We start from the raw sequence: 24529 nt of genomic DNA, 5'->3' as shown, positions 1-24529 counted from the left end.
AATGTGTGTCGTTTTGAACATAAGTGTACATATGTGTATTACAGCAGGGCCGGCCCAGGCCATTTGGGGGCCCTAAGCAAAATAATGCAAAGGGGCCCATATTTTTGGCCCACCATTTCGTCACAGTGTACTGTGAAACCCATACATGCAATCCAACTCATACGTCCATATTTTGTATATTAATCAGATTTTGTTGCACTGCATACTTCAAACTTCTCACCCCAAATGATTTTCAGTACTTACAGTAGATAGCGCCAAACCTTTTTCTAAACGAGGAAAGAAAGAAGTTAAGGAAGAACTTTAATTTTTTTAAGCTTGTAATAAAGTATCAAAACTCCCAAAAGTCAAATACAGCAAACTGGAGTAAACAAAATAGAATATAAATTTAAAAATTGCCAGATTGGGGGCCCCCTAGTGGTCAGGGGCCCTAAGCAGCTGCATAGTCTGCGTATTGGCTGGGCCGGCCCTGATTACAGCTTTATAAATTGTCAAAAGTGAAGGAAGTAAAAAGTTTCAAAAACCACAATTGCCTTGTTTGCTGTCTGTCAAGCTGAACAACTTCACGTTTAGTGAGGACAGAATACGTCATATTAATAAAGTAAAAAATAAGATACTTTAAAGTACAATAGGGAACAGCTTACACGACTTATATAAAAAAAATGAGACTGGAGACAAAATGGCGGACAAGACGCCGGCATCGTAAAGTTGAAATCACGTACGTCAGTATGTTGTAACCCGGGGACTACCTGTATTGTAAACAGTTTACATGAAATGTTTTATATCATTATATATTTTCAGACTGTCTGCACAGAGTTTTGAAAATTTCAATCTTTAGTATAGGAAAACCACACACACACACTGACATTGAAACATCAGTTGTTGTTTTTTTAAAGTTTTTTTTTTATTTTAAATAAAACATGCCTTGGTTAAAAAAAAAAATGCACTTTTTCTACAAAGTCTAAGGGTGGATTCTATAATATTAAATATAATGCAATGTAAACATGAACCACTACTGTGAGGGCATTGCATTTCAGCATGGAAAAAGGGACGGGTTGCCCCATGTAGGACCGTTCAGCTCAGGGTCACTACACTATCATGTGTATGTGTGAATTTCTTTCTGTCTGTACACAGCTGTTTGTATAACACATATACAGTGTAAACCTACCCTCAGGGTAATAACTGCTCTTGTAAAATACATAAATATGTCAAATAAGTTGGTCTTGGTAATCCTTATTCCTAAAATTACAGAGAACTATTCCAAGCCTGCCGAATTTGCCTCCAGGGAGTACCAAGAACTGAAGCAGCGATGAAAAAGAAGACTAAGATTAGGCCTTTAGCCAATGACTGGGAATGTGGCTCACCTAAAAAAAAAAAAAAAAACAATAAAACAAACAAATGAAAAATGAGTTTACACAATCTAGCATTTTAAAAATGGATAACAATTTCTTAAGTAACACGTACTGTTTTTTCTTCTTCTTCAAATTACATGTACGATAACGATTTTTCAAATTGTACAGCAATATATAAAAATCAAGCAGTTCTAAAATGATTTGTGTTCAAATATCATATACACACATATATAGTCCAGAAACCAGTATGCGGTGAAACTCTTACCAGTGTAATATTTGGTCAAAGGGAAGGCCAGTTGAGGCCAGCATACATCATTTTTATCACAATCATACTCAGTGAAGTTTATCTGGAACCTGAGAAATAAGAGTGCAGAAATAACTCAACCTACACTTACAGTTGTGGTCAAAAGTTTACATACACGTGTGAAGAACATAATGTCATGGCTCTCTTGAGTTTCCAGTTATTTCTACAACTCTGATTTTTCTCCGATAGAGTGATTGGAACAGATACTTCTTTGTCACAAAAAACATTCATGAAGTTTGGTTCTTTTATGACTTTATTATGGGTTAACAGAAAAAGTGATCAAATCTGCTGGGTCAAAAATATATATACATGGATCTGAAAAAGCGAATCATTGACTTGAACAAGTCAGGAAAGTCACTTGGAGCCATTTCAAAGCAGCTGCAGGTCCCAAGAGCAACAGTGCAAACAATTGTAAGTATAAAGTGCATGGCACTGTTTTGTCACTGCCACGATCAGGAAGAAAACGCAAGCTATCACCTGCTGCTGAGAGAAAATTGGTCAGGAGGGTGAAGATTCAACCGAGAATCACCAAAAAGTAGATCTGCCAAGAATTAGAAGCTGCTGGAACACAGGTGTCAGTGTCCACAGTCAAGCGTGTTTTGCATCTCCATGGACTGAGAGGCTGCCGTGCAAGAAGGAAGCCCTTGCTCCAAAAGCGGCACCTTAAGGCTCGACTGAAGTTTGCTGCTGATCATATGGACAAAGATAAGACCTTCTGGAGGAAAGTTCTGTGGTCAGACGAAACAAAAATGGAGCTGTTTGGCCACAATGCCCAGCAATATGTTTGGAGGAGAAAAGGTGAGGCCTTTAACCCCAAGTACACCATGCCTACCGTCAAGCACTGTGGTGGTAGTATTATGCTGTGGGGCTGTTTTGCTACCAATGGAACTGGTGCTTTACAGAGAGTAAATGGGATAATGAAGAAGGATGATTACCTTCAAATTATTCAAGATAACCTAACGTCATCAGCCCCGAAGATTGGGTCTTGGGCGCAGTTGGGTGTTCCAACAGGACAATGACCCCAAACACACATCAAAAGTAGTAATGGAATGGCTAAATCAGGCTAGAATTAAGGTTTTCGAATGGCCTTCCCAAAGTCCTATTGAGAACTTGTGGACAATGCTGAAGAAACAAGTCCATGTCAGAAAGCCATCAAATTTAACTGAACTGCACCAATTCTGTCAAGAGGAGTTGTGAAAGATTCAACCAGAAGCTTGTGGATGGCTACCATAAGCGCGTAATTGAAGTGAAAATGGCCAAGGGACATGTTACCAAATATTAGCGCTGCTGTATGTATATTTTTGACCCAGCAGATTTGATCACTTTTTTCTGTTCACCCATAATAAAGTCACAAAAGAACCAAACTTCATGAATGTTTTTTGTGACAAAGAAGTATCTGTTCCAATCACTCTATCAGAGAAAAATCAGAGTTGTAGAAATAAATGGAAACTCAAGAGAGCCATGACATTATGTTCTTCACAAGTGTATGTAAACTTTTGACCACAACTGTACTACTATGTTACGACATAAATAACACTGCATATAAAATAATGATATCTGATGAATTCATGTTACACAGAAGACATTATTTTTTGTTCTTCCTAGAAAAAAAAAAACGCCTTACAAAGCAAAAAAAGTACAGAAATGATTTTAACAAATACATTGATTGGTATGAAATTGTGTTTTACAAAAAAGATTTCCACTGTGAAAGATGAAGAATACAGAGATTAAAGACATGCTAAAAATGTATCACACTGAACAGGATGATGTACAAAATACCGGAGCGTTTAAAATGAATTGCTTACTTTGTATTAACATTTGTCAAGCAGGTTTTATCATTTGCTATTACCTGGTTTTTGGTGGTCCAGTATGTATAGGAATGTCACTAAAGGTAACGGATGATGTGATATGAAACAACTGGGCCTCTGTGGGATCTTCACATACATCACATCCTGCACAGTCAAATGTCCAAGTCGACAGTGTGGACCTTAAAACGGTTAAAAATGAGAAATACGTACAATACAAGTAAAAATCCCCTGTATTTATACAGTCCCTGACAAAAGTCTTGTCGCTTATCCATTTTGTAGAAACAATTGCTAATAACCTGACTTTTAATTATTCAATTGGTTTCAGAAATGGATCATATGAAAGCTAAGACCCTCCCAAATGATGTTGAAAGTACAAAAATATATTTGTTTCACTGAAAAAAGATTTATCATTTAATGAAGACATAAAGGTCCAATACTGGCAAGACAAATGTTTTGTCACCTACAGAAAATAGTATGAAAATTGAACAAAAAATGTACTTTAAATGCAAAAATATGTTACATAACATAAGCGAATTAAGTAATGGTGCTGTGAGATCCAAATTTAATATTTTGTATGACCTCCATGGGCTTCGGAAAGGATTCATACAATTTATTGATGAAGTCATCAGAAACATCAAAGAAAGCAGTCTTGCATGCCTCCCAGAGTTCATCAACATTCTTTGGTTTCGTCTTCCATGCTTCCCCTTTCATCCTGTTCATGTCTGGTGACTGGGCTGGCCAGTCCTGGGGGATCTTGATCTTCTTTGCCTTGAGGAACTTTGAGGTAGAGATTGAAGTATGCAATGGAGCACCATCCCGTTGCAGAACTTGTCTCTTTTTATAGTTATGAATGTAAGAGGCAGCTAAGATTTGTTGATATTTCAGACTATTTATGTTGCCTTCCACCCAGCAGATCTCTCGCACACCCCATACTGGATGTAACCCCAAACCATGATTTTGCCAGCACCAAACTTCACTGTTTTCTGAGTGAATCTCGGATCCATGCGGGCTCCAGTAGGTCTCCTGCATTATTTGAGGCGACTGTGGTGTAATTCAATGGAAGATTCATCTGAAAAATCCACCTTTTGCCCCTTTTCCAGCGTCCATCCTTTTGACTGGCTGTGGGCCTTGGCAAATCCCACACGGTTTTTTAATTGTCTGCTACCTGAGAGATCTGCAGGCTGCCTCTTACATTCCTAACCATAAAAAGGGACAAATTCTGCAGCAGGATGGTGCTCCATCGCATACTTCAATCTCTACCTCAAAGTTCCTCAAGGCAAAGAAGATCAAGATCCTCCAGGACCGGCCAGCCCAGTCACCAGACATGAACATCATTGAGCATGTCTGGGGTAGGATGAAAGAGGAAGCATGGAAGACGAAACCCAAGAATGTTGATGAACTCTGGGAGGCATGCAAGACTGCTTTCTTTGATGTTCCTGATGACTTCATTAATAAATTGTAGGAATCCTCGCCGAAGCCCATGGAAGTCATACAAAATATTAAATTTGGATCTCACAGCCCCACTACTTAATTCGCTTATGTTATGTAACATATTTTTGTATTTGAAGTACATTTTTTGTTCAATTTTCACATTACTTTCTGTAGGCGACAAAACTTTTGTCTTGCCAAAATTTGACCTTTATGTCTTCATTAAATGATCAATCTTTTATTAGCAATTGTTTCTACAAACTGGATAAGCGACAAGACTTTTGTCAGGGACTGTACTGCGCAAGACGACCTAAAATCTATACAGACCGGACTTGTATAGCTTGAATCTTCCTTTGTGCATTTCCTTCAGTCATTTCAGCAACAAAACTCCAAATGTGAATATGGGTATGGGATGGAATTCCACTGCATGAACCTTCGTCATCTCCTAATGCATTGGGTGAGTTTTCAACTAAAATTCAAATGACAGTAACTCAGAAATGTTGTTCATACAATTAGGTCATGCACAGATATGACACACTGTACAAACTAAGGCATGCTGCACACCGCGCGATGGGACAAATTTGTCAATTGCACTGAAAATTACAGCAAAGCACTTGCCCCACGCGTAAGGCAGCGACCGCTGCTTCATAGCCAACAGAACAACTGTGACTCCCAGTGTTCGTTTAGGGAACAACAACAGAACCGCATTCCTTCAACTCCACATGCAGTATGCTGTACGATATCACTTACATACAGTGGCATGAAAAAGTATCTGAACCTTTTGGAGTTTCTCACATTTCTGCATAAAATCACCATCAAATGTGATCTGATTATTGTCAAAATCACACAGATGAAAATTCAGTGTCTGCTTTAACTAAAACCACCCAAACATTTATAGTTTTTTTTATATTTTAATGAGGACAGCATGCAAACAATGACAGAAGGGGGAAAAATAAGGAAGTTAACCCTCTGCCTAAGAAGACTTAAAGAGCAATTGAAACCAATTTTTACTAGGGCTGTCAAAATTATCGCGTTAACGGGCGGTAATTAATTTTTTAAATTAATCACGTTAAAATATTTGACGCAATTAACGCACATGCCCCACTCAAACAGATTAAAATGACAGCACAGTGCAATGTCCACTTGTTTTTTGGAGTTTTGTCGCCCTCTGCTGGCGCTTGGGTGCGACTGATTTTATGGGCTTCAGCACCCATGAGCATTGCGTAATTATTGACATCAACAATGGCGGGCTACTAGTTTATTTTTTGATTGAAAATTTTTCAAATTTTATTAAAACGAAAACATTAAGAGGGGTTTTAATATAAAATTTCTATAACTTGTACCAACATTTATCTTTAAGAACTACAAGTCTTTCTATCCATGGATCGCTTTAAAAGAATGTTAATAATGTTAATGCCATCTTGTTGATTTATTAAATGAGATGCTTCACTTACTTATTTTTCCCCCTTCTGTCATTGTTTGCATACTAATAATAATAATAATAATAATAATAGTAAATTTTATTTCTAGAGCGCTTTTCAAAACACACAAAGACGCTTCACAAGAGACATGGAATCACAGTACGATAAAAAGGTATTAAAAGGATAAAAAATTAAAAGCACAATAAAAAGAAGTAAAAATATAAAAGAGCTAGAGGTTATGGTGGGTAAGAAAGAGTGAACAGGTGTGTTTTCAGTCTAGATTTGAAAAGTGATAGGGTAGATATGCTGCGAAGATCAGGAGGCAGGGAGTTCCAGAGCTGGGGGGCGCACTGACTAAAAGCTCTGGAACCAAAGGTGGAGAGGCGGACACGGGGGACAGAGAGGGGAAGAATAGTGGTAGAGCGAAGTGAACGGGTTGGATTGTTTAGACGGAGAAGATCGCAAAGGTAGGGAGGGGCCAGGCCATGGAGTATTTTGAAGGTGATGATGAGGATCTTGTAGTTGATTCTTTGTTTGACGGGAAGCCAGTGAAGTTGACGGAGGATGGGGGTGATGTGGTGTGTTGCGGGGGGTCGAGTGATGAGGCGTGCTGCTGAGTTCTGGAGGAGCTGCAGTTTCTGGAGGGACTTGTTAGGGAGACCGAAGAGCAGTGAGTTGCAACAATCGAGCCGGGAGGTTATTAGATTACAGACCAGGGTGGAAGCGGTATGGCGGGTGAGAGAAGGGAGGAGGCGAGAAATATTGCGAAAGTGGAAACAGGCTGATCTGGTGATGCTGTACTATCCTCAGTATAACACGAAAAGCTATAAATGTTTAGGTGGTTTTAGTTAAAGCAGACTGTTTTTTCATCTGTGTAATTTTAACAAACATCAGATCACATTTGATGGTGATTTTATCAAGAAATGTGAGAAATTCCAAAAAGTTCAGATACTTTCTCATACCACTGTATATTAAACCAACGCATCGGTCAGTGTGCAGCAGGCCTAAATGGCACTTGTTCTTCATTTGTACTCACATTGTATTTTGACCCAGTCTTCTTCGATTTCAGAATTTGGGTTTCCACTTTTTGCAACATATGTAGCTGTGACCAAGGTTGCCTGCAGGGACCCAACAGTCTCTCTGTAGGAGACAATGCATTTTACTTTGCTTGAGAACATTTACCGGTACTTGTACTGTACTTTCTGAATGCTATCACTAGGGGTGTAATGGTACACAAAAATCTCGGTTCGCTACGTACCTCGGTTTTGAGGTCACGGTTCGGTTCATTTTCGGTACAGTAAGAAAACAAAATGCAAAATATAAATGTGCTAGTTGTTTATTACACACCTTTGTGCTTTCAACAATAGGAACATTAGCCTATACAAAGCTAGAATTCTGCTAAAAAAGTAGTGGTTATTTAAAGATAATCCAACAACAATTTGCCTTTTAGACCCCGCGTATTGGTCAGCTTTCTTTCTAAAAGAAAGAAGAATAAAGAAGTCCTGTGCTAAAGAGAAAAGGAATCCCAATGACAAAGATTTTAACATGTATTTTACAAATAAAATGCCTCAATGAATCATTTTTTCTTCTTATGAACGTTTTCAAAAGCTTTATTGGTGGATTTTCTCAAGTTAAAGCACAATTTATTTTATTTAAATGGGCTATTATTTATTTTATTATGTGTTTATATTCTACAAATGTGATGTAGTATTCATTTATATTATATATTTCATGTTGTATAACTTTAGTTCCTATGTGAATATTAGTTCCTACTTGTTTTCTTGTGGTAGGAGGGTTTTGTATTAAACACGGGGCCGTGTTGGTTATTATTATAGCAGAGAAGACAGCAGTAAATCAACAAAGACAAGTCAACTGTGCCCCGATCTACCACTCAAGAGATCTGATGGACTCAAAAAGTGGGTTACGATTGCATATTAGTTTGAAAATCGACTGGATCAACCGTATTTTTACACGAGTGACTTCCGGTCTGCCCGATCCTAGCTACCGGTAGTAGTATTGACGCAGGAGGGTCGCGTCTCGCGTCAAATAATAAACTCTGCCGTTCTTTTCGCGTGCGTCGTGTTGAGCCGCTTCTGGGACGCGTCTAACACGTGGCCGACTGGTGTGCATTGGCTTATTGACTTTAACGCCGGCGTTTCACTGCGTTCTCGCGGCGGCCGCGTTGACGCGCCGTTGACGTTTCTGGGTTATACTGTCGTACTGTGTTGGTCCTCATTACAGTAGAGAAGACGGAGTAAATATAATCTACTCAAAGAAACTACCATTAATTTCCCGAATATAAGGCGCACCCCAAATGTACTTGTAAAATCTAGGGAAAATCACTGTACCCGTTTATAACGCGCACCCTAATTTTAGCACCAATAAATAGAAGAATACAGGAAAACAGAGCTCGTGTACAGATACAGAAATGTCATTTTACTGACTTGTGAAACACAGCACAAGCATAGCATATTGGTAGTTAAAAACATTACCATAAACTGACAATATTTACGGAAATAATATGATTTGACAACTTCTCCAATTTACCAGAATCTTGGAGAAAACAAAACAGATGTGACTTTTCTTTTTAAAGGCTGCTGTATAACTTGCTCCTTTCATCATGATAAATAAATGTTTTTTCCATGGATTGATACGGTAAAATGAAAGTGAGAACGTAAGTCGGAAATCCGAGAGAGCTCATCGCTGTCGACACTGTGACATATTGGTATTCTATGTTATGTTGTTCTATGTTGTGGCACTGGTGGATCTATGCTGCTGTAGTGTCATATCTATGTTGTGATTGTCTATGAGCCAGAGGGCCGCTGAGGCTAGCCAAAAGAGTGCCACATTATAACCGGACTGTCGGCATTTAAGTTCATTGAACGCAAGAAATAAAACGTTGAACACGGCACTCGAAGTATTCTAGTTTTTTTCCAAGACAAGATAAAACAGACACGACAGTAACAATAGGAACTATTGTTATTTGGGTTAGTTGACGGACACACACAGGAAGTCTGTGTTGTTACGTTTGTTATGGTCCGAGTTGTGGAGCTGCAATTAACGTTGACTCAAATGAGTTCAAGAAACTAAATTCTGTGCTATATGAAGAGTGAAAAAAGCTGAATTTAACACAGACGAAATCATTCTGCCGATCATAGTGAAGTATTGCCGAAACAAAATGGTGACGTCAGGTACCGTAATGGTCGGCAACGGATCGCCACATACGTTTTCTTCAACACAACGTGGTCGTGTCAATAAAAAAAAATCTGTTTTTATATATATATATATATATATATATATATATATATATATATATATATATATATATATATATATATATATATATATATTAGGGCTGTCAAAATTATCGCGTTAACGGGCGTTAATTAAATTTTTTTAATTAATCACGTTAAAATATTTGACGCAATTAACGCAGATGCCCCGCTCAGAGAGATTTAAATGACAGCACACAGTGAAACGCTCACTTGTTGCGTTTTATGGAGTTTTGCCGCCTTCTGCTGGTGCTTGGGTGCCACTGATTTTATAGGCTTCAGCACCCATGAGCATTGTGTAAGTAATTATTGACATCAACAATGGCGGGCTACTAGTTTATTTATTGATTGAAAATTTTACAAATTTTATTAAAACGAAAACATTAAGAGGGGTTTTAATGTAAAATTTCTCTAACTTGTACTAACATTTTTCTTTTAAGAACTACAAGTCTTTCTATCCATGGATCGCTTTAACAGAATGCTAATAATGTTAATGCCATCTTGTTGATTTATTGTTATAATAAACAAATAGTCCTTATGTACCGTATGTAGAATGTATATATCCATCTTGTGTCTTATCTTTCCATTCCAACAATAATTTACAGAAAAATATGGCATATTTTATCGATGGTTTGAATTGCGATTAATTGCGATTAATTACAATTAATAAATTTTTAAGCTGTAATTAACTCGATTAAAAATTTTAATCGTTTGACAGCCCTAATATATACATATATATATATATATATATATATATATATATATATATATACAGTGGGGAGAACAAGTATTTGATACACTGCCAATGGGTTTTCCCATTGACTGTGTATCAAATACTTGTCCTCCCCACTGTATATACATATATATATATATATATATGTCTCCATCCATGTACCCCTTTATAATGCGCAACATGATTTTACAAGTTGATTTTGTGGAAAAAAAGTACGCGTTATATTCGGGAAATTACGGTATAACCCGATAGAATCACAGCCTCGAAAAGTAAGGGTTACATTACATTACATTACTCGTTCGGTACGCCTCCGTTCCAAACCGAGCACCGAAACGGTTCAATACAAATACATGTACCATTACACCCTTAGCGATCACGCGTCTCACCTGAGGAGATCACACTGGGTCAGGTTTTGTAGGCTGACAAATAATTGACATCCTGATGTGGAATTTTCGGCAAACATAACTGGTTGTTTCTCAGCAGTGAGACACAGCCCATTGCGCACTTTACAGTGGAATAAAGCATTTTTTATATTCAGTAATTAAAAGAAATAACATAATAACTTCATTGCTTATTATAGTCAATAATCACATTATCTGTGATGTTCTCACCTGGTTTCCAGAGGTTGATTGATGTCCTCTGCACAGAGAAATTATGTTGTGTGTTCTCAATACCAGCAATGACAGGTCTTCCCAATTGATAACCTGGAATTCAAGATGCCTGTGCGTCAAAGAAGCACCATCCTATTTGACAAAGAAAAAAAATCTCACAGATTTCCTCAGGATAAAAGGAATCTTACCTGGATTCCCTGAGTTGGATTCTCCTACAGGTTCTCTTGTCACGAAAACAGCAGAATATCTTGTTGTTAACTCCACTGCAAAGAGAAATTGAATTGAAACCAAGCCAAAAAAAAAAAAAAGATGGGAATGTTACAGACACGCACCACTTCCTTTAAAAGTTAATTTCCCAACAGAGTGTCTAAGGTTGATATTTGTGATGTTGTTTCCTTTCCAGATGAATGTGTAATCCAAAGCCAAGGTCACATTGTCACATACGTGCTCCATATCTGAAGTGAAATAAACTAGTTAAACAATCACAGTGGACACAGTCTGTCTAGTGATGATACTTTGGAATTTTATTTTACCTGAATCGGATTCAAAAGCTGCATTTGTAAGGAAATGATTCAAATCCTTTACCACTTCATTCGTCACAACTACTGTGACATCCCCTACAGTCAAAAGAAATGATGTATTCAAAGCATAAGACGCAATGTGACAGATTTCCAAACATTAAGTGGGAAGAACAGAATTTTTAACAGTCGGCTTAATCTTCCAGTTAGCGAGGGTTTAATTAGTCAGTGCAATTGATTTTAACAAATTCCGTGTAGTTTGAGAGTTCTTTGTTAGTTTCAGGGCTATGGAATAGCCAAGCTAGCGCGAGTCAATGGTCCCGTCTTAGCATGCCAATAAAAAACGACATACGCATGCATGAAAACCACCAATTACCCATGCAATCAATAGTGTTGGCTATATTTTTAGGATAAAGTTGCATGTCAATAACTTGTATGAACAGCAACATCTGTAATCCAGCAGCTCTGCAGGTAACAGGTTGCAGAGCGGAGTGATATTTTTGCCACCGGTGTTTATGTCGTAGCCAGCAGCAAGTAACCACAGTTTATATTGGTGCTCGTTATACATAGGGAATTTGCGGAAACTTTCATTTGTCAATTTCTTCGGTTTCCAAAGCCTCTATATGCACATTTCACCACGTTGCCTTTCTTGAGTCAAGACTCGGTAGACTGATGCTGCATTCGAGGAAGGTGGGAAATCGGAGTTTTCCAACCTCCGACCAGAAAAAATATCATTGAAACTAGGCCTGAACGATATTGGAAAAAACTATTGTTGCGATTTTTATATATATATTTTTTAAGAAATTTTCGCTTGATGACTTGAATAGCTGTTTGGAAAGACTTTGGATGACTCACCATCACCACAGTGTACAGTGATCCCTCGTTTTTCGTGGTAAATATGGACCAGAGCCCGCCACAAAAGTGAAAAGCCGCGAAAGCGCACCCCCCCAAAGCGATTTACAAAATGTATATAAATAAATGGTTTTTAAGCACTTCAAATGTCATAATTATGATCAGTTTTAAACATAACTGTCCAACAAAATCAACTTTGAACAAGAATAAAGTACTGTAGTAGAAAAATGCTTGGCTTTATTAAATGCTTCTGTTCATCTACCTTAGCTGTGACACTTGGAGTGACATGTAGACATTTCAAACTCCTCATGATCACTTCTGGCATTTATTTTATATGTCTCCAACGTCTCCACACACACACATTCATTCCAGCGCGGCTTCCTTGTAGAAACAGTTTAACAAGTTAAATGATGACCGACGCATTGCTCCGCTTTGAAGTCCACTTCTTTGGCAAGATCAAGGACAACGAGCATCGTTAACTTTAATAAGCAAGTGCTGCAGTGACTGTGAGGAACAAAGAGGGTGTGTGCGATGACGATATCTTTTCCCCTTCAGCGTAAAAGCGGGGCTCCTATTGGTGCGCCAGCGCGACGCTCCAATTGATGGCCTGCGTAGCCGCCCGCCAGTGACTTGTTGTTTGTTTTGCATTAGGGTGGCGGAAAGAAGAATAAAATGAGGGAGTGAAAAGCGTCAAGGTTCCTCTGGTTTTTTTTTGCTGCCAAGCTTTACTTAGCAAGCGACTGTTTTCTGTTCAGCCCAAGTGCTTGATGAAAAGTTTGGGCAACCATGACTTAGAATGGTGGTATCCAGTGTTATTCGATGTGTGCTCCTTTCTGTAATGCGCGATGGTTCGTGGCGCTATTTATAGTAGAGGGCGCTAGCGAAGCAAGTGATGTTGAGTTCATCGGAATCATCGACTCACATTCTCCTCTATAACTCTCCGCACTATATTATCATTAACCCTTTAACACCTACGCCTATTTTAGCCAAATTTGCATGCATTTGATGTTTGTATTCAACTTGTTAGGATAAACATTCAATAGAAAAAAATAAGATTGAATAGTTTTATGTTTGACAATTCAAGACAAACAGCAAGTATGGGCATAGGTGTTTTTGGCCTTTACACATACTATGGTCAAAACAGGTTATATACAGTGCAAAATAGTGAGAAAAAAATATATAGTCAGCTAACACAAAAAGGGTTTGGAGGATATCTCTTTGTGAAGTTAGGTATTATACCCAGTATTATACCCATCACTTTATCTAAAGTACATGCAATCAAGCTTCTCGAACACTCAGTTTTATAAAAATTGAAAAGATTATAGTGAAGAAAAAATATATAATAACATTGAAAAAAAGTATTTTCAAGAATATTGACAAGTAGTTCAGTTCAATTCAAATTTTTCTGGCATACGACCCATTAAAGTTTTTTTTTTTTTGCGCACTCAATAAAGCTTCTGCATGAACAGGTCACGGAGCTGCGTCACACACAATGTCACACAGCCTACTCTTTCGCCGTTTGCGCGCTGCTGTCACTTCTACTCGCCGAGACGCCGACTCATCCCAGGAAAACAACAAATACGGCTCATTTTCTTCCTTGAGTTAATGAAATAATGCATTAGCTTGCGCTAAATTTAGTTTTAGATTCATTCTGCACGTTTCAAAGTCGCTTGCTCAATCCAAACGGCCGTTGCTTGCTTCGCATGCCTTCTTTTCCTTAGTTGGCACCTCACTCGGAAATGTATTAAAAATGTCCACATTCGGTTCGTCCTTCTTGACATCACAACGGCTCTTGGGATATGTAGTATTTGTGTTGCTTTCGGTTTTGAAAAAGGACAAGAAATGATGGAAATATGGAGATAGATACATGGTCCATGCAGCGTTTTAATGCATATTTATGAGTGCAATAAAACTATAAAACTCAAATGACCTTATCTCCCGTTTTTCTTGGTCGATTGACTTTAATGAAATCTGGTGTGGACATCAACTTCCGCACTTTTAAATGAGACCAACCAGCGGCACGTGGGTGACGTAATTACAGCGTGACGAAGCTTCAAAGACAACATGCGTAAACGCGTCGCTGCCGACACAATCGGTGTTAAAGGATTAATATTAATACACGAGAGGTGCTGGATCGGACTAAATAAGTCCCGGAACACATGGAATCCAAAATCAAGAGATGCCGTAATATGTTCCGAAATGATCCGGCTCAAATTAACCCTTGCCTGGAACGCTATGAGGTCGCAACTGGTACCATCCAACTGGGATAAATCAGACTCCGCATCTTCATCGAATGCAGCATTAGCACGAGTGGCCAAAGCACTCCTCTCTATTGTGTATTTTGAACAATGATCTGCATTTTGAATTATTTGACAATGTTAGTTCCAATAATATCACATGCGAAGACAGGACCACTGACTCGAGCTAGCTTAGCCACTCCGGAGCCCTGAAACTAATAACTAACTAACAAACTGCTGGGAATTTGTTGAAATAAACTCCACCGACTAATTGAACCCTTGCTAAATTGAAGATTGAGCCTAATTTCAAAAATTCTGAACTCCCGCTTTAATACTTACCCCCTACCCCATTGTTTACGTGAATGCTCAAGTCGGAAGGAAGTGTTTGTAAAGGGAAATCATTTGGACAAGAGCTCAGCACGGTTACACATTGGAAACTAAAATTCTCCAAAAAGGCAACAGGAGCATTGTTTAGACAGTGTCCATTGACCATCTGTGAGCAAAACATAGCACGTTTTGGTTAGCTTTGGCAACATCAACCCAAAACATTAGGGGTGTAACGGTACACAAAAATCTCGGTTCGGTACCTACCTCGGTTTTGAGGTCGAGGTTCGGTTCATTTACGGTACAGAAAAAAAAAAATCCAAAATATAAATGTGTTAGTTGTTTATTACACACGTTTGTGCTTTCAACAATAGGAACATTAGCCTATACAAAGCTAGAATTCTGCTTAAAAAGCAGGTATTTATCCAACAACAATTTGCTTTTCAGACCAAACGTATTGGTCAGCTTTCATTCTGAAAGAAAGAAGAAAAAAGAAGTCCTGTGCTAAAGAGAAAATCCCAATGACAAAGATTTTAACATGTATTTTACAAATGAAATGCCTCAATGAATTATTTTTTTTTCTTATGAGCGGTTTTCAAAAGCTTTATTGGTGGATTTTCTCAAGTTAAAGCGCCACACAGAAATTAATAAATTTAATTGTGTCAGCAGGATGTGTGTATTATTATTATTTAATTACAGGTGTTTTAGCTCATTTCAGTTTGTTTTATTTAAATAGGTGATTATTTATTTTATTATGTGTTTATATTTTACAAATGTAGTATTCATTTATATTGTATATTTTATGTTGTATAACTAGTTCCTATGTGAATATTAGTTCCTACTTGTTTTGTTGTCGTAGGAAGGTTTTGTATTGAACACGGGGCCGTGTTGGCTATCATAATTTCTGGACTATAAGGCGCACCTGACTATAGACCCTACCCACGTGACGTCACAACTCCTTCCTCCTGACTGGTGCCGCCCAATTGTCCGTCAACACATCATGTTTACATGTTACGGCTACTTACATTCCTCCTATTTACGACGTGTTTTTCTGCTCGTTAACATTAATAATCAAAATGGTGAAGGCGTGTGTGGCGGTCGGTTGCAATAACAGAGAAGATAGACGGAGAAGACGGAGAGACTTGAAGTTCTACCGGATTCCGAGAGACCCGGAGAGAAGAGAGCGAGATGGGCTGCTGCAATTCGACGAGAAAACTGGGCTCCAAACGATTACCACAGATTATGTAGTAGTCATTTTATATCTGGTAAGATGCATTTAATATATATTTAGAGGGTTTTGGGCTGACAACCACAATTAAGATCATTGCTAGGCTAATCGCCGACAACATACACGTATGTATGTAGTGAGAGTGCTATCGCTAAACCATATAAACATTAAAAGCCCTAACTCCATTTACAAACGACATGAAATACATTAGACTTGACAGTGGATGTTAGCAATAATAAAAGATTTTGAATTGAAAATTTCTTAACTCACCTTTCCAAGCACAAGATAGATTCCTGCCGAATTTTCGTGGACGAGGACCTGTTTCACCCAACCAGCAACGAAGTATTTATAAGCCTCCAAGCTCTTAAAGTTTTTCAAACTTTCGTGAGAATAGGCTGATTTTGTGTGGACAAGATAGTTGTACATATCAGGGTAGCTAGCAGATGTCAGGCAAATACGGCGGAGACAGCGGGTCGAAAAACATCGATTTAGGCATCAAATATGGATCTGGCGAATGGATAAACTGAAGCTTTTCCACATAACGCCTTTTATGCAACGCATCAAGTGAGTTTACGGCATCCGAAAGCACCGGGTCTTCCATGAAATGCATTATAAATTGCTCGATCAATTGAGACCATTGATAATACAGACACAAAATGACGGACAAGGGGGCGGAACCATACAGCGAGCACGTGATTTTGTGACGTCGGTGGGTAGGGTCTATAAGCCGCCAGCCACCAAATTTGATATGAAAACGGCATTTGTTCATAGATAAGCCACACTGGACTAAAAGTCACAGTTGTCTTCATTGTATTATGGGATATTTACACCAAAAGGTATTAACTTGTAACACTTCATTTGACAATGGCACCATAAGACTGTCATGAGACCAAATGAACTACCATTAAGCTTTGAACCAATTGGCTGCAAAGCCTTATTGTCATTAAAAGCTTCATTTGGCCATCACTGCTTCATTGGGGTAGACAGTCAACCTCTGCTGCCACCTGCTCTCAACACTGTTGTCATCCAACATTCCTCCTAGCATGCATGGTGGCGCTACAGATGTAAATAACAGTCATGTTCTATGCTAATTATTTCTTCAGTTACTGTTCCAGTTGTTTCATTAAATGCTAGTTATGGTATTTGGTAACATTTTCTTGGATAGTGGTGCCATAATACTGTCATAAGACAGTCATAATTATTACATGACACTGTCATAAGCATTAATGAACGCTTATAACAAACATCATTTAATATTGTCCAGCAAATTATATCACTTTTAAATGGACGTAAAAGATCTGAGCTGGACATAAATGGATGTAGTGACATAATATGCCACATGACACATATTGACATCTGTTATAAGCATTCAGTAATGCCCATGATAGAGTCATGTCATAATTATGATGTTCTTATGAAAGTCTTATGATGCCGCTGTTAAATAAAGTGTTACCTATTAACCCAAATAAATCAACAAATAAGCCACACTGGACTATAAGCCGCAGGATTCAAGTTGAGGGAAAAAAGTAGCGGCTTATAGTCCGAAAATTAGGGTATCACTATAGCAGAGAAGACAGCAGTAAATCAACAAAGACAAGTCAACTCTGCCCCGATCTACCACTCAAGAGATCTGATGGACTCAAAAAGTAGGTTACGATTGCATATTAGTTTGAAAATCGACTGGATCCACCGTATTATTACACGAGTGACTTCCGGCCCAATCCTAGCTAGTAGTATTGACGCAGGAGGGCCGCGTCTCGCGTCAAATAAAAAAACTCTGCCGTTCTTTTTGCGTGCGTTGCGTTGGGCCGCTTCCGGGACGCATCTAACACGCGGCCGCACTGTGACTGGTGTGAAATGGCTGATTCCAACGCCCGCATTTCAATGCGTTCTCGCGGCGGCCACGTTGTCGCGCCGTTGACGTTTCTGGACTGTCCTACCGTGTTGGTCCTCATTATAGTAGAGAAGACGGAGTAAATATAATCTACACAAAGAAACTGTAACCCGATCGACTCACAGCGTTGAAAAGTAAGGGTTATATTACGTCAGAAACTCGTTCGGTACGCGTCCGTTCCGAACCGACTACCACGTACCGAAACGGTTCAATACTATTACATGTACCGTTACACCCTTACAAAACATAGAACTCTAACTGATAAATCAGACAATACTAACCTGCGGAATGGTGAACAACTGATCATCCGAAGTAAAAATAGGATTTCCTTGTTTGTAAATGTTAAAAACCGGCGCAGACAAAACAGGCTTTTGGAAGGAGGGGTGAGGCTTTGCTGCACTGAATAAATTAAATGGAAAAAAAATACAATAGGTAAATAATTGAGACAAAATACCATAACAATAAATGAAAACAGTTCAGTAATTTCCTACATTGTGTCTCCATGATAAAAGTGCCCCAAGTATGGGTTGTTCTCAGGTGGGGAGATGACACACAGAAATGGAAACCAATCTGGAGAGTCCTCTCTCTGTGCAGAACAATGATAGTCTGGAACAGGAGGGAGTTGCCCACCAAAGGGTCCCAGGAAACAGTGAGACTTAAACAGCTTCAATTCTTCACTTGAACAGTCCTGTTGAAGTACAGCCAACGTAAATAAAAAATTTAAAAAAAACAAATACAGAAGCATGCTATCACATTGCTCATTTTTCTTATACAGTGCTGATCGAAGTATTGACACCCCTGCAATTCTGTCAGATAATGCTCAATTTCTCCCAGAAAATGATTGCAATTACAAATGCTTTGGAAATAATATCTTCATTTATTTTGCTTGCAATGAAAAAACACAAAAGAAACTGGAAAAAAAAAATTAAGTCAATCATTTTAAGTGAAAATTAAGTGAAAAACCGCAAAGTAGCGCATACCCCCCCCCCCCTTTTTTTGTGTGTGTTTGTGTGTGCTCAATGTATTTATTCAGATTTAACACTGGAAAGAGATACATACAGTATAAGACATTTTTCTCACTTTTTCCCCCAAAGTGATTTAAAAAATGTTTATAAATAAATAGTTTTTAAGCACTTCAAATGTCATAATTATGATAAGTTTTAAACATAACTGTCCAACAAAATCATTTTTGAACAAGAATAAAGTACTGTAGTAGAAAAATGCTTAGCTTTATTGAATGCTTCTGTTTATCTACCTTAGCTGTAACTCTTGGTGTGACATGTAGAAATTACAAACTCCTCATAATCACTTCTGGCGTTTATTTTATACGTCTCGAACGTCTCCACATTCTCCCCCCACAGACACACACATTCATTCCAGCCCGCGCTTCCTTGCAGAAACTGTTTAACAAGTTATACGATGATTGACGGATTGCTGCCCGGCTTCTTTGGCCAGATCAAAGCCATCGTTAACTTGAATAAGCAAGTGCCGCAGTGACTGAGAGCTGGGAAAGGGGGTGAGAGAGGCAGTGCGAGCAAATGAAGCAGAACAAAGGTTTGTGGATTGGGGAAAAAAAAAAAACTATCGCACGTCCTTGCGATTGGACTATCGCGCATGCGCACATCGCGAGGGCGATGTTTAAACGATATATCGTTCAGGCTTAGAAGGCACCCTTCAAATCTCAGAGACCTGGAGCAGTTGGCCATAGCCGAATGGTCTAAAATTCCAGCAGAGCATTGTAAGAAACTCATTGATGGATACCGGAAGCGGTTGTTCGCAGTTATTTTGTCTAAAGGTTGTGCTACCAAGTATTAGGCTGAGGGTGCCAATACTTTTGTCCAGCCCATTTCTGGAGTTTTGTGTAAAATGATCATGATTTAATTTTTATTTCATTTTCTTTTGTTTTTTTTCCTCGCAAGCAAAATAAATGAAGATATTACTACGAAAGCATTCGTAATTGCAATCATTTTCTGGGAGAAATTGAGCATTATCTGACAGAATTGCAGGGGTGCCAATACTTTTGGCCAGCACTGTAGGTACCTTGTCACAACAGCATCGGATATCACATATTCCAGCAGTGAGGTCACAAGGACAGGAGCCCAGAGGCTCATACACTTGGTTTGGGATGACTGTTTGATTATCTACAATATACAGAAGATTAATATTTATTGAGATAGCACACAGAGTTTCTTGTACTTCATGCATGAATGATTCAGTATCCTTACCAGATCCGGGAAAGGTAGTTATCAAATGAGCATGAATCTTGGCCTGGATCAGTAATGATGTCTTAGGTGTGTTCTCCACGCAGGCGGATACCTGGAGGCTCTCAAGAACACACAGGGGCTCTGGACAGCAATCAGTTTCGTTTTCACCACAGAAATGCAGACTTTTATTTAGTTGTAGATTAACTTGGAGAGCATTCTGGAATCACAAATCAAACACAGTAAGGGCATTTTAAAGTGCGTACGACAGGAGGGAAAAAAAGTCTTAAATAGCATTGTTATGTGAATTAGAATCATATTTTGAGACGATTTGACTCCATACAACAAAGCAAAGCGCAGATGACGAGAAATTGGTCTTTTAATCTGCCGGTTAGCCACGCCTACCATTATAGGGCTCTAGCGTCCCCAACAGGTGGATGACGTCAGCGGGAGAATGGGCTCATCGGTTTTACAATATATTCACCTCATTGAGGGGGAATTAGTCAGGAGGCGGAATTAGTCAGAACGAGGAAAACGCCACGAAGAGAGCCGCAAAATGTCATTATTTCAGTCCCTCTACTCCACTATTTTTACAGGCTATTATTTTTATCCAAGCATTTTTCCCCAATAGCTAAATAAATGGCATGGTCATGACAAATAACAGTCTTGTGTTAAATGGAATATGAAATAATAAAAATGCATTTATTCAGGTCGACATAGCAAAATTACTCCATATTTGGTCAAAACTAAAGATGTGCCAATCGATCGGGTCCGATCACGTATTTTTTAAAGTAACGGAATCGGCAAAAAAATATCGGACATGCCTTTTTTTAATATATATATATATATTTTAATTAAATCGTTTTCTCATTGAATTTCACGTTACAGTTGATTCACAACATTAAATTAATTGAATGTAGTTTAAAGCTGCTGATACAGAATGGGGACTGGAGTTTTTTATTTACTGTTATTTTTGTATATTTGTTTACTGTTATATGTTAACTTGATACTGAAATAGTAGTTTGGTTAAACAATTTCGGAACTAATAACACCAAAAAAAAAAAAAAAAAAAAGGAGGGGGGTGCATCAATAATTGTTTTATAATCGAATTGGAGCCTCTGAATCGTAATCGAATCGTTAGGTGCCCAAAGATTCCCAGCTCTATTTCTAACCTTGTCAATGTCCTGACAATATTTCCTATTCATTTTGCAACTCATTAGAAAAATAAAAGTGTGACTTTTGAGGGAAAACACAAAATTGTCTAGGTGACCCCAAACGTTTGAACGGTAGTGTACATGTGATGACTATTATTTCAGTGAAATAATTGAACTCATCCTACCGTCCCAACCAGTTGCTTTGTGACAATCCACTGAGTTTCCTCAGGTTCACACGATGGAGGCTCAATGCTTCCTGTAAATTAACAGACAACCAGCAAGAATCAGCAATCGTTTCCTCCTTAGTTTGAAATAAAAACATTTCATAAAATCTTGTTGTTTGTACCTGTTAAATTAGATGTAAACACGGTGCGCACATTCAGTGACACATCTTTTAAGTTTCCGAGTAAAAGAGCAGTGATTCTCGGTCCTGTAGCAATGATGGAGGACGGCTGGAAAACTTAGGACCAGAACATTTTTAACTCAACAAAAAGCCAGATATAGCATTATAGCATTTAAATGTTAGTACTCCCAACTCAGAAGTGCAATTTCTTACCGAGCGTGTTGCTACTGGCCCAATAAAGCATATGGAATAATAGGAATGACACCGCTACCTTTGCCATTCTAGCCAAGGTAGTTTGAAAGGTTTTGTGAAGAAGTTTCAAACTTTACCCATGGAGTTGAAAACATGTCGCCTAGTAAACAGTCACTACATAGAGTTCAGTCACACTGTTCGCTGTTTCTAAACGGTAATCTACTATAATAAACGTAAACATACAGTGACGTCATTATAAGGCGACTTGTCCATGTCAGCGCGCTGCAAGTACAAAACTTTATTTTAGGCTAAAATGTAGCTCAACATTTCAGCGGATACCTCCAACGTTGATAGAGCATTGCAAATTTCCAAGAATGAAAGAATATGGATAGGTATATTTAAAAAAAAAAAAAAAATCATTAAAAAAAACACCGCACGGTGAATTATACGTACATCCGCTCCGCTATCTTACTTCCGGGTTTATTCTGATATCTTACCTATTAGGCTAGATGTTTGGATTGCCACCGTACAAAAGAAAACTTTTTAAATTTAGCAACAAAAAACATAACTCGCTGAATTCTTTACGGATTTACTAATGGTTAGGTTTACAACAAAAGGTATTTAACCTGGTTTTGATTCAAGATTTCCGTTTTTTTTTTTTTTTTATGTTTTCATTATTTTTGGGGAGCAGACATTTTCCTGCATCTCTGATCTTGACAAAAATTCAAGCCATTTGAAAACTGGTTGATAACTGAGCAAACTATCGCTATTTTAAAGTGCGTACACGTTCGATTAAGTACTTTAAATCAGCGCATTATCTAACATAGATATAATATGTATGCCAATATGCCTATGCTGTATCATGCGATCTATTAGCAAATGGGGACTGGCGTCGTCATATACGGGCCATTTTGCGACAGAGCCATTGATGTAGACAGCGATGCAAGATAAAGCATTTTTCAACCGATACAATAATTTCCTCCACCTTCCAGCCAATAACCGATAATTTGAAGCCGATAATTCTTTTAAAAGACATATATACAATTTTAAATTATACACAAGAGCAAATGTTACTTTCAAAAATAGAATTGATTGCTTCTTTTCCATATCAAATGTGAACAAATAGTATATTTCAACATCTAAACAATGTATGTTAATTAATAAATAATTCATAATACTTACAAAGTAAATACTTAATTTCACAAAAATGGCTTTTCGAGGGCTTGAGGCGCAGGCGCAAAATTGGACAACTTGCGTCAATTGCGCACGTTTGGACGCTCAATCAAATATATAAGTATCAGATTGCATTATCGGTTTGATTTATTTTAATCTGGATTATCGTTGTGATTTCATAATTGCCATTATCGGCCGATAATTATCAGTAACCGATATTATCGTGCATTTTTATTTATATATGTGATCTTTATTCAGGAATCACACAGGGTGTCCAATAGCACATAAACCAACAGAAAAATGACATAAGAAAACATAGGAAGAAACTAGAAAAGAATAAACATTAAAAAAAAAAGCACAAAACTATCAGTGCACAAGAAACAGACTTTTCCGCCAATGGCGCCACATGCTTGACCTATAGCTATATTATTTGTAGGGTCTGTTATTTTCATTAAAATATTATTTTCAGGTTCATTTAATCGACACATGAATTTATACATCAGATTTCTTAATAGCGCTTACAGGTGCATAACCCAGAACTGACAAATTAATAGCGCTTAAAGGTGCATAACCCAGAACGGACAAATAATTGGCTGGCGCTGTACCATCTAGACACAAGCAATAACAGCCTCAAGGCATCATTGTAAGCTAACCGTTAAGTTTCCACTGCATTTGCGGAAAAAGAGCATAACGTATCAATATTAATTTTACATTTTACTATTGTTGTCTTTACAGAATAACACCTTCGAAGTATTTTGAGTGTGATTTCTGTAACTTTATTTCTTAATAGACATTTTCTAGGCAAAGCTTCATAATGACTTCATAATGAAATCTATGGCTAAGTCTATTCCAATGACTATATTATGAAGTCTATGCAAAAGACAAGTATGTTTCCATTCAATATTTTCGTATAAATTATTCCAATACAGTAGTTCTTAACCTGGGTTCGATCGACCCAGTCAGCCTGAGGGGTTCGGTGAAGGCTATGCCACTCACGGCCCTATTTTTGGACACTGAATAAATCTAGGCAAAGTGACGTTTTAGACCAAGTTTTGCACTGCTTAGTCCCCAATTTACAGCTATTATTCCAATTCTTCTATTCCTCTATATGACTGGAGAAGAAACTGGTTTGCTCAGTGGAAGGTTGACTCTCAATTGGTTTTCGGACAGACAGACCTAAGGGCGGCGCGCACTGCATTGACTTAAGAAAACAACTATTGCATCACATTTCACGCCATGAAAATAGTATGTGAAGCAAGGATGTGATAGAATGAGGATGTCAACATGAAAAAAAATAGAAATGATGTGAAATGAATCGAGTTTCATTTCCTTTCCCATTGTGAAAAGCAAATCAAAAGGAAACCTTATTTGTTGTAAATCCAAACTGTTATTTGGATTTGTGAGAAGATTCATGTTTATTTAGTTTTTTACATAATGACTTTGTGTACAAATTTGGCGATCATTCCTGCAAAGCCAAGCATGTGGCA

The 24529-nt window shown here is 38.0% G+C and overlaps 1 protein-coding gene across 1 annotated transcript; it reads right to left on the bottom strand.

The window, feature by feature from the left end:
- Positions 1-485: 485 nt before the first annotated feature.
- Positions 486-22238, bottom strand: tctn2 (tectonic family member 2). The gene is made up of 18 exons (XM_057830850.1): positions 21891-22238; positions 21681-21794; positions 21520-21590; positions 20205-20400; positions 20020-20120; positions 18471-18667; positions 18261-18378; positions 14873-15026; positions 11460-11543; positions 11259-11381; positions 11115-11189; positions 10927-11019; positions 10702-10819; positions 7347-7450; positions 5217-5358; positions 3503-3640; positions 1615-1703; positions 486-1361 (listed from the first exon to the last, which is right to left on the bottom strand). The coding sequence occupies exons 1-18, from the start codon at positions 21955-21957 to the stop codon at positions 1243-1245; spliced, it is 2103 nt and encodes a 700-aa protein (XP_057686833.1). The 5' UTR covers positions 21958-22238; the 3' UTR covers positions 486-1242.
- Between the last annotated feature and the right edge of the window lie 2291 nt (positions 22239-24529).

This window comes from Corythoichthys intestinalis, chromosome 3, assembly GCF_030265065.1.
Source record: "Corythoichthys intestinalis isolate RoL2023-P3 chromosome 3, ASM3026506v1, whole genome shotgun sequence".
NCBI lineage: Eukaryota > Metazoa > Chordata > Actinopteri > Syngnathiformes > Syngnathidae > Corythoichthys > Corythoichthys intestinalis.
This window is presented reverse-complemented; position numbering and strand designations above follow the sequence as displayed.

Bases quoted from the DNA above. Each gene is read 5' to 3' on its own strand.
- tctn2 (XM_057830850.1), bottom strand. From the start codon at position 21,957: ATGGCAAAGGTAGCGGTGTCATTCCTATTATTCCATATGCTTTATTGG. The intron at 21,591-21,680 runs GTACAAACAACA...GTTAATTTACAG, and splicing joins GTTTACATCTAATTTAACAG to GAAGCATTGAGCCTCCATCG. The intron at 11,020-11,114 runs GTAAGATTCCTT...CTTGAATTCCAG, and splicing joins ATCCAACTCAGGGAATCCAG to GTTATCAATTGGGAAGACCT.